This window comes from Olea europaea, chromosome 11, assembly GCF_002742605.1.
Source record: "Olea europaea var. sylvestris chromosome 11, O_europaea_v1, whole genome shotgun sequence".
In the NCBI taxonomy this organism is placed as follows: domain Eukaryota; kingdom Viridiplantae; phylum Streptophyta; class Magnoliopsida; order Lamiales; family Oleaceae; genus Olea; species Olea europaea.
Genome location: NC_036247.1, coordinates 13,786,872 through 13,797,452, shown reverse-complemented (window position 1 = coordinate 13,797,452; position 10,581 = coordinate 13,786,872). Strand labels below are relative to the sequence as shown.

Genomic DNA, 10,581 nt, shown 5'->3' with positions numbered 1-10,581 from the left:
GATGCTAGCTATTGCTTTTGGATTGATCAGCACAAGAGGCTGTGCCCCAATTCCGATTACCAAGAAGAATTTGTGGTTATTGCCACGAGTTTCTCCAGACTGGTTGGAAGGGAAAAGGTTTTGAGGTATGGAAGCCGTATCCATCCTTCAATTGATGATGTCTGCTCATGCAAGGATTTTTGGCAACGCCGGCATCTCGAGGCTGGTAAAAGGGGACTTTGGTCCAACCAACCCTTGATTGACATTAAGGGCCTGTTTGCTGGACTTTTGCTTTTGCCTTTTGTAAAAGAGTATATTAAGGCCAACTTCTAAAAATTTTCTAACCCAACAAGACACCTTTATAAATTATCCAAACAAGTTTAAAAACAACTTTTGAATTTTCAAAAGTTCCACCAAATGAGCCCTAAAACTTGCAAGGATTTGATCGAGGACTCGACTTGGATGAGAAAACTGCTTACATCCTTGGAAATCTGCTAGTTCACTAACTGGGTTTTGATTTACATTAGTACAATCAGATGCATGATGCCATCCAATGTTAGCTCAAATGTCAGGTCAGTAACGAATAACTCAAATAGATGCTACTTAATTTTTGAATTTTTTTAGCTTAATTGTTTTGTTTGTGTCTTTATCTCTCTTTCAACTACGAGCAAGCATGAATCTTGGACAGACATCGATGTTTGAGGATGAAATTCAACATTTAACTGACAAAACTGACGCAAGTAGGAGGTATCAGTATACACTTTCTTGGAAGATATTTGATTTCTTTTGGGGCTTACAAGTTATAAGAACATGGTATGCAAATTCGTATGAAATATTAATGTGAATAACTTCTTGATGTGCAGTATTTTACTAAACCCAATTTTATTTTCGATTTTTTCTTATAAATTAATTGGCAGTAGATATAGCCATTCATATAACCACGTATCCTTCATCTACTGTGCATTCTCATTTCACAAATCTTACCTGATTAAACTTTAAAAGCCATCACAGCATTCCTGGTGTTTGACAAGGCACGGCTAGACTAAATATCGGTATCTAAAATTAAAATTTTAATTTTCTAAAATTTCTAATGCTAGTCTACCTATGGGTTGGGTTTCTATACAATATTTGATCAACAACAGAAGAATGCAGTGCTTTTGAAAACATGACACTTGATAATATCTCCTTAGGCTACAAGAACAACATAAACAGAGAGAAATTCAGCTAACAACCTCGGTGTTTGTGTCATCGGACGGCCATATCACAGTCTCGATGAGGCGTTCTCGCATCAACTCCAAATTCTGATCCGAGATAGTTTTGTACATTGCAGCGTGATCACATTTCTGAAGGAAAAAATACTTGTAAAACTGATTAGTGTTAAAGTCCTGGTTTCCACATCAACTCGACAAAGATAATGTTTTGGCGCTCTCGTACCTTTATCCATTTTCCATACAGGTGAAGGCGCGTAACCATTACTCTTTCAGCAAGCTCGTGCTTCTCCTGTGAAAGTTAAGGAATTTCAAGTAATTTTTGAGGCTGGGAGGGGGGGGGGGTTGTTTTGTTAATGTAAGCCTTAAACTTTCTTTACCTTTCCAAGGTTACGAAGGAAGCGCTTTCCATAACCGTGCTCATTTGTTGCAACATAACTACAAGATCGGAAGGGTAACATTAAAAAGCCTGATAGGGTAACCAACAGCTAAACTAATTTGCAAAAATAAAAATTTGTACTCACTCATAAAACCATCGGTATTGTGTAGGGTTCATCTCATAAAGCTGGTTTAAGACCGTCCTCACGGCTTTGTACGTGAAATAGTCTAGAATTTGCTGCAAGAACAATTTTCGTCAATCTATGAAACACATTATAGTTGATTGCTCAATTAATAGCAGAGTTGCCTCTGGGCAGGAACCAGATGGAACGCCTGAGGGAATTCGACTTAGCCCTGGTTTGATTGCCATTGTTTGGGAAACACTTTGTTTGGAATAGAGAATTTTTGGAGAATGTGGTTAAAAAGTAAGGAAAAAAATTTAGATTTACATGCACAATATTTTATAGTGTGAATGTGCATTTGAAAATGATTATGCAAAATAAAGAGTTTTAAAATAAGGGTTATCAAACAGGGGGTTAATGATCTCAAGGCCATCTTATTTTAAATCAAATGGAAGTCATAATCACTAACAATATAGATACTAGCTCCTCCTAAATTAGGTGTTATTCTCCATTTCTTGAATATATGCTCCCTATCTCCCAAATTTGCAGTTACATATACTTTACATATAGATACCCTTCAGGGATGTAGAGATTTTAGCTTTTCTCCCTTCCACAACCCCATCCAACATATCAAACGTGCATTGAAGTATTGGTGAAATGACAATAGTAACTCCGGAACATCAAAATCAAGTCATCATTGAGGAATCCTGATGTGTGTAAAATTTAAGTGAAGGGTTCACACATCAAAGTCACAGGTTTACATGATATAAATACATGTAAGAATACACGCAGGTTCACTCTTTGTCGAAGTTAGAGGTTTAAAGCATCTCCAATTGTGGTGTAAAATAGAATTTATATCTTCAAAGTGATGAAAACCTCTCAAATGCATAGATGTAAGGAAATGCAAATTGCATTTTTTGGCAAAAAAATGTAAATTTGAGCAAAAATTTGAATTTAGATCTTTCCATTGAAGCAAAATTTAAATTTAGATCTATCAACAGTAAATCAGTAAATGAGGATGTAAAAATAATTTTGGAGATACCAATTTACATTCAATTTTACATCACCATTGGAGATGCCCCTACGCATCATTTATACATACATGCTATCATTTATACATACATGCGCGTTTTTACCAAACCCACAGTAAGAAATGCCCTCCCATCTTCACAAAATCTGGGTGGCTCTCGGGGCCAAATATGTGTCCATTCCCCAATTGGTTCATCATTAGTCCAATCTAGAGCAACTGTACAACGAGTTAAATTTTATAACCCAACCACCTAACGGCATGTTCTACCATTTTATCATACAAGTTCAAATCATGTAATACGAAACAAATAAAAATTTGACAAATTTGCAACAAGAACATAAAAATATGAAAGATTATTGTAAAATTTCTTACAGATGTGACATCTCCAAAATTATCTTCATACTGTCCAGCCAATTCATCAACAATCACCCTCCTCATTTTCCTATGTTTTTTCAAATTTTTGGTGCGTGTAATAGCTTTCACTGATGAAAAATCAAGAAATGAGCTGCTCAAATCCAGTGAACCTGGACGAGGCCTATGCTTTCGACCCATTGAATTCCTAGGCAAAACCGATTCCACCCTACTCAAATTGCTCAAAGGCATCACATCCAAACAAAGGCATGAACATGTGTTCGAATCAACCACTGACGAGCCCACAACAGGAAAAGCCCCCACCATTCTTGTTGTAACACCAAATTCAGCCTAAAAATCTATTTTAAAGGAAAATTAGGGACAACCCACTAAAGAAAATGACATCTCCAAAATTATCTTCATACTGTCCAGCCAATTCATCAACAATCACCCTCCTCATTTTCCTATGTTTTTTCAAATTTTTGGTGCGTGTAATAGCTTTCACTGATGAAAAATCAAGAAATGAGCTGCTCAAATCCAGTGAACCTGGACGAGGCCTATGCTTTCGACCCATTGAATTCCTAGGCAAAACCGATTCCACCCTACTCAAATTGCTCAAAGGCATCACATCCAAACAAAGGCATGAACATGTGTTCGAATCAACCACTGACGAGCCCACAACAGGAAAAGCCCCCACCATTCTTGTTGTAACACCAAATTCAGCCTAAAAATCTATTTTAAAGGAAAATTAGGGACAACCCACTAAAGAAAAACCAAGAACACAAGATGGGTTGTCCAAGAAAACAGGAGCTTTTTTAATTTTAAACGTTTGAAATTCAAAGAGACGTGTGTGTTATGAGCAAAAGAATGTTCAAATTTGGAAATGGAAACGTGTTTAGTGGAAAATGTTAAAGAGGAAAATTGCACTTTTGTGGGTTTGTTAAACTGTGACCAGAATAATTTGTGAGGTCTGGATTTGTCCAACAACACAGATTTGAACTTTTAAGCAGAGAATATTGTAAACACATGCGCTGAAGGGTGGAGTACTGGATGGTTCTTCCAATTTGGTGGCTCTTTGACCACGTGTGAGAATAGTGTAGAGCTATGGGAAATGTACTTTGAAACAAAATCATGCTACATATCCATTCTTTTTCATTTCATTTGTATATTGTACCAACACATGATTAAATAATTTAAAAAAGCTTTTTGATCCAACACTTTTTAAATTTCAATAGAATGTACACCAAGATGGCAATCATGGATTGTACAATTAACATTATTCTTTTGAAATATTAATATTTTGAAGAATGTATAGTTTAAAAATAAGGAAAATTTTGAATTTATTTGTAAAATTACTTTATGTGAGGTGCGTAGTTGAAAAAGAATTCAAAAAAAAAGTCCAAATAAGTGCTAAATGTGTCATTCGAGAGTTCTTTGATGATCGGGACTGCATATTAACCTTTGTAGGATCATTTTTGGAGCATGTGGCTTCTAGCTCGGCATTCTTAAAATTATTGAAGTCCTAATTTGTAGGCTTGCTATCGTCATGTTGACTTGGACGATCAAAAAATAAAGAGAAATCAAAAATGAAATGATATATACGATTGGTTTCGTTCTCTAGATTTAGTCCCTATTTGGTATGGATTAAAATTTCTAAGTCAAAGTTAATAATAAATTTTAATCACATATTTCATGGAATCTATAACTTTTCAACCATACATTTCATTAACTTTTATCAAAATTTACTGAAATCCGACTTAAATAATGTTATCAAGTTTTATATGAATGGTTGTCTCTCAAGATACCGTGCAAAGAATAAGAGTGGTGTATACCCAGCCTTGTTGGTAGCTGCAGTATGAGAATTCGATTCCTGAAATATAAATTGGGATTCTTTGTGAGTACCAGTGTACAGACAGCTCTTATTCCCTGACCTGCTGGAGCACATCCCGCGATTAACTTCTCTCACGATACTCTAGGGATGGGACGATGAGGACCCTTAAAATTAGGGTTCAACCTTTAAAATAGATTAATATATATCTAAAAAAATTTCTTATTTTTTAAAAATATATTTTATATTAATACACTCTTCAAATGCATTTTTTCCCAAAATGGTCTCAAACAAACAAGGGCTAAAAATTATGTTTAGGGCTTGTTCGTTTTTCCCTCTCCAGGCAAAACGCACAGTTTCAACTTTCACCCAACTAGATTTAGCAAGAATCAACATAGCACTTGATTAGAAAACGCAAGAGATGTTCTATAGAGGGTAAGCATTTGAAAAACCTATGTTTTCCGTATAATTTTCCCACAATTTGTGTTCAGAATTCAGTTAATAATTCCAATCTGAGTTTTATTGGATAGTTATATCCGTTATTTCTAATTTTCTCCGATCAGATATTCTGGGTTCAGAATTACAATGCGAAGATTTACTATTTCAAAACTGTAGTTTGATTATGCTTGAATGTGGCTCGAAAACACCTGTGCATGTTTTTTCTTTTTCGTGGGTCTAATGCAGGGTTTAATTTTTTTCAATACCCAGGTTTTCAATTTGTTTGCATTTTTAATTTTTTTTTTTTTTGTTTTGCAGAAATCAAATTTTGGAAACCTAATTTCATGCTGCCAAATAGGCGTTATCATGTTTTATTTTCTAGTTTTGTTGCGTTCTTAGATAGCTGGTTGTTCAAATATTTATAAATATAGCTATCATCCAAATTATTAGATGTTTATCAAGATTTAGGTTGTTTTAGACTGGGTTTTTTAATATAAATTATGTTTTCCTTAGTACCGGGATGCTTATTTTTTCTGATTTTTGTTTTTATTTGAAAATAATGATTAAGCAATTGTTCGATCCCTTTAAAAATTTAATACATTTTTTCCACTCTTATTTTCAACCACACATTCTTCAATAAAATAATATTAATATTACACGTAAATAAACAACTTGTCCTTCTTTTTTAACCCCATATTCTCTCATAAACTACTAACCAAAATAAATTTTACCCAAATTTCTCATTATAGGCTAAGAGTCTCATTTACAAAACAATGGTTGAGCTGGAAATGAAAGTAGTCTATTTGTTGTTTGTCAATGGTTTATTATGAATATAGTACTGATCTGGTGAATAACTATGTATTTGTATGACAATAAAGTAAATTCGTGGATGGCGGATATGCACGCGAAATGGGTTTCAAACGGCAGCGGTTGATGGATCAGGGGTCTTCATATTATGGAAATCCTCCCGGTCCAAGTATTTTGTACAATGCTCCACCTCCACTGCCTCCTGCGTATTCTTGCGTTCCACTGCCCTTCCCTGTGGTTCGCCTTTGAGGCCTCCCGTTTGATTGCACAGAGGCTGAAATTGTTGATTTCTTCCATGATTTAGATGTAGTCGACGTCCTGTTTGTCCACAAGGGGGCCAAGTCCACTGGGGAAGCTTATTGCGTTTTGGGTTATCCTCTTCAAATAGATTTCGCCCTGAAGAGGAATAGGGAAACTATTGGCAGGAGATACGTTGAGGTTTTTCAAAGCAGAAAGGATGACTATTATAAGGCCATAGCAAATGAAGTTTATGATTCTCAGGGTGGTTTGTTTCATCGTGGTGTTCCAAAGGCTGGGTCTTTTGATGATAGCAAGGACCTGGCAGAGTATACTGGGATCCTGCGATTGAGGGGGTTGCCGTACACTGCCAGCAAGGAGGACATTATGGATTTTTTTAGGGATTTCGTGCTTTCTGAATCCAAAATTCGTATGATAGTCAATTCAGAGGGAAGGCCAACTGGAGAAGCATTTGTGGAGTTTGCAAGTGCTGAAGATTCGAAAGCTGCTATGTCTAAGGATAGGATGACCCTGAAGTATCGCTATATAGAACTTTTCCCTTCATCACACGAAGAGTTGGAAGAGGCAGCTTCCAGTGGCAGGTGACTATCTTTTGTGTGCTTTTCCTCGTTGCTATTCATTGCTTCATTTTCTTGGTATCACTATTTATTTTGCATTTTGCTAGTTTTAATTTACTAATTAATTCTTGTCCGTTGTTTTAGCTGCTTCTAAATATTTCCTGTGATGAATAGTATGTAAGAGTATACCAAACTGACAAATCTAGTTCATATGGTAGTTTGTTTTGACTCTTCTATGTTTGGCATAGAGCACTGTTCGCACAACTTATTTACTGGCCACGATTCACTTGCTTTGAAACTATTTTACATGCTAACAACACTATTATCAATGAACTATCCGTTGCTTGGAACAACACTATTATCAATGAACTATCCATTGCTTGGTACTTTTAGAATTATAGATATTATATGATACTATTGTTAGATAAATGTTGATGACATCTAGTAGGATAATTAGCACAAAACGTCTCTACCTTTCGTTTTTTGGCAGATTACACCCTCACCTTTACCTTTTTTTGCGCAAAATGTCATTCTGTCAATTCTGCGTTAAAGTGCTCCGTTAAATAATTAGCACAAAAGGTCCCTACCTTTCAATATTATTGTGCAAAATGTCCCTATTTTTCATTTTTTGGCATAATTAGCACAAAATGTCCCTACCTTTCAATGTTATTGTGCAAAACGTCCCTACCTTACTTTTTTAGCATTTTCAACCCTACTTTTCACCTTTCATTGCGCAAAAGTCATTTTCATCCATTTTTTCAATAAAACGACGATTTTACCCTCCTATTCAAATAAAACAAAAAGAAAAGAAAAGAAAAATAATTAATTAATTGCAATCATAGTCCTAAATCTTTCAAAACATTACAGATAAATCCTAAATTCTCTACTACCACCACTTTCACCACCCTACCAAGCCACCACCTATAGATCCATATAGCACCACCTTTCGGCCACAACACGTATCGAACTCCACTACTACCAGCCTTGCCTCACTATCCCCAATATCATTCCCCATAGTATTGGTCACCAATGTGTCCGAAACAACCACATTTACGGTGGTGGATTCCGGTGGGCATGGTGGCCGAAAGGTGGTGTTATGTGGATTTATAGTTGGCAGCTTAATAGGTTGTGAAAGTGGTGGTGGTTGAGAATTTATGATTTCTTTGTAATTTTTTAAAAATTTAAGGACTATGGTTGGTAATTCATCTGTTCTTTTTGTTTTATTTGAATAGAAGGGTAAATTCGTCATTTTATTGAAAAATGTATGAAAATAACCTTTTGCGAAATGAAAGGTGAAAGGTAGGGGTGAAAATGTTAAAAAATGAAAGGTAAGGACGTTTTACATAATAACATTGAAAGGTAGGGTAAGGACGTTTTACATAATAACATTGAAAGGTAGGGACTTTTTGTGCTAATTATGCCAAAAAATGAAAGGTATGGATGTTTTGCACGATAATATTGAAAGGTAGGGACCTTTTATGCTAATTACCCTTTGATTTAACGGAGCATTTTAACGAGGAGTTGACAGAAGGATGCTTTGCGCAAAAAAAGGTAAAGGTGAGGGTGTAATCCACCAAAAAACGAAAGATGTGGGCATTTTCTACAAAAACATCGAAAGGTAGGGACGTTTTGTGCTAATTACCCCATCTAGGAATACAATTAATAATCCACATGGTGTCACTGAAGGGATTTTAGCTCTCAAGTTCTATTTCAAGTGAGATTTATTTGAATCACTTCATAATTTTCTTCTACAAAATTGTTTGATTGAGGAGTTCATAATTTGACAAAGATGATAAGATAAAAATGAAAGGGTTATTATTTTAGACCTTTCTCAAAGGATGCCGGTCTGACTTCATTATTCATTAGTTCATAGCAACAATGCTCATTCGGTTTACAACAACTACAAATTAAATGCTTGTTTGGGTTTCAAAATAAGTTGTTGAAACTAATATGATAGAAATGCTTGGTGGATAAGTGAGTAATAGTTGTGAATCTCATGAAATGTATGGTTAAAGTTAAAATTTTGCTTAACCTTTAAATTATAAGGAGAGTACAATGAGAGATAAACAAGCTATAAGATTTTTCCCTAGAATTCTATTTCTCTATTCCCTATATCGTTCGGTTCACTCCTAATAGGATCCAAATCAATGTGTATCCTTAACAACTACAACATCCCATGTTAATTTTGGTCTCCCCTCCCCTCCTAACAATGTGTTCTCGACCCATATCAATACGAGTTCTAGGTGTACTTCATTAATCATGGAAATTCTTCGTAGTGGCACTTTTATTAGTAATCAATCATTCTCATTGGCTCAATTTCATCCTCAACTTTTCGAGGAAATTAAAGAGAAAAAAGGAACAATACGTGTACTTGATTACAATGAATGAGACAACTTTGGGAGAGAAATGAAGATGAGAAATGGGTTTCAAAATCCAGCTAATGAGTTTTTTTTTTTTTTTTTTTTTTTTTTTTTTTTTTTTTTTTTTTTTTTTTTTTTTTTTTTTTTTTTTTTTTTTTTTTTTTTTTTTTTTTTTTTTGGCTATATCGAGGACTAGAAGAAGAGAAATGAAAAAGAAAATAAAGAACTAAATATCTATATCACGCCCTAGCTCAAGAAAGTCTTTGAAAATTCACAATTTTGGTAATATATGGCTGCTTCTTTTTCTCGTTGTAGGTATGCGTTGGGACACGCTAGCCTATCTTAGACAAAAAAAGGGTGGAAATGGTGGGAGAAATACTAAGAGCATGTTTGATAAGTGTTTTTTAATAGTTTAAGCCCTTGTTTGAGCCACATTATTTTCATAAGAATACATTTTTGAATAGTGTGTTGATGAAAAATGTGTAGTTAAAAAATAAGAAAAAATTTTGGATTTTCATGTAATATTATTTTATTGAAAAATATATGGTTGAAATAATGTTAAATCACTGTTTAATAATGTACTTTTTTGAAAGAATGTGAGTCAAACAGGGCCTAAATAATAAATAGATAGAAATGAGTGGTATAGGTAATATTTGTGGGTCCTTCGAATATGTGTGGTAAAAATTGGTTTATGTGTTTATATACTATTTATAAACATGAGCCAAATATAGGCAAAATACCTAAACAAAAACATAAATCAATAGAACTAAGTTGGAGGGAGCCTTTCTTCATTAAGAGGGGAGAGTCTTTTAAACAAAAAAAATTGAAGGAAGCCTTTCAATTTCATCATCAAAACAAGTTCTTCGATAAAAAATTGTATTTTGATATTGCAATCTGTTTTGGTGAAACAACAAAACGTTAACACTTGTGAGTTAGCATCAACGAGCTTGGCCTTTAGGAGAAGAGATTAGGGGTGTTCCTTTGGACCTGGCAGTCTTATGATCAAATGCAACCTTCAATTATACACAAATAGCCATTTTCCCAGTTCTAGGTAAAAGTTCAACAAATGTTCAATCCTTCTAGTATATGCTCTATAAGGATTCAGTGTATGTTTGGTAGGGCTATTAAATGCTTATAAGTTGTGTGTCTTATGGAATATGTGGATAATAACTGATTGGTAAATTGTGGGTCCTAAGAAATGCGTGAATAAAAAATATGTATAACCAGTTTAAAAAAAAAATTAAGCTTTGCCAAACATGCTATGA

General features: G+C 34.5%; 1 protein-coding gene and 1 pseudogene across 2 annotated transcripts in view; one reads left to right on the top strand and one right to left on the bottom strand.

Moving 5' to 3' along the window:
* The window catches only part of LOC111403492 (chaperonin-like RbcX protein 2, chloroplastic), a 14,462-nt gene extending 10,484 nt beyond the window's left edge, over positions 1–3,978 (bottom strand). The window contains exons 1-6 of one of the 2 annotated variants that reach the window (XM_023032017.1): positions 3,783–3,978; positions 3,090–3,409; positions 1,712–1,803; positions 1,568–1,625; positions 1,414–1,479; positions 1,212–1,322 (exon numbers count right to left, since the gene is read on the bottom strand). In XM_023032017.1, the coding sequence (XP_022887785.1) occupies positions 1,212–1,322; positions 1,414–1,479; positions 1,568–1,625; positions 1,712–1,803; positions 3,090–3,395 (633 nt within the window). In that variant the 5' untranslated portion in view covers positions 3,396–3,409; positions 3,783–3,978. Of the gene's footprint in view, positions 1–1,211; positions 1,323–1,413; positions 1,480–1,567; positions 1,626–1,711; positions 1,804–3,089; positions 3,469–3,782 lie in introns of those variants that run through there. The other variant, XM_023032016.1, reaches the window with a different exon arrangement.
* A 1,211-nt stretch (positions 3,979–5,189) lies between these two features.
* On the top strand, positions 5,190–6,984 carry LOC111403490 (annotated as a pseudogene).
* The last annotated feature ends 3,597 nt before the right edge of the window (positions 6,985–10,581 follow it).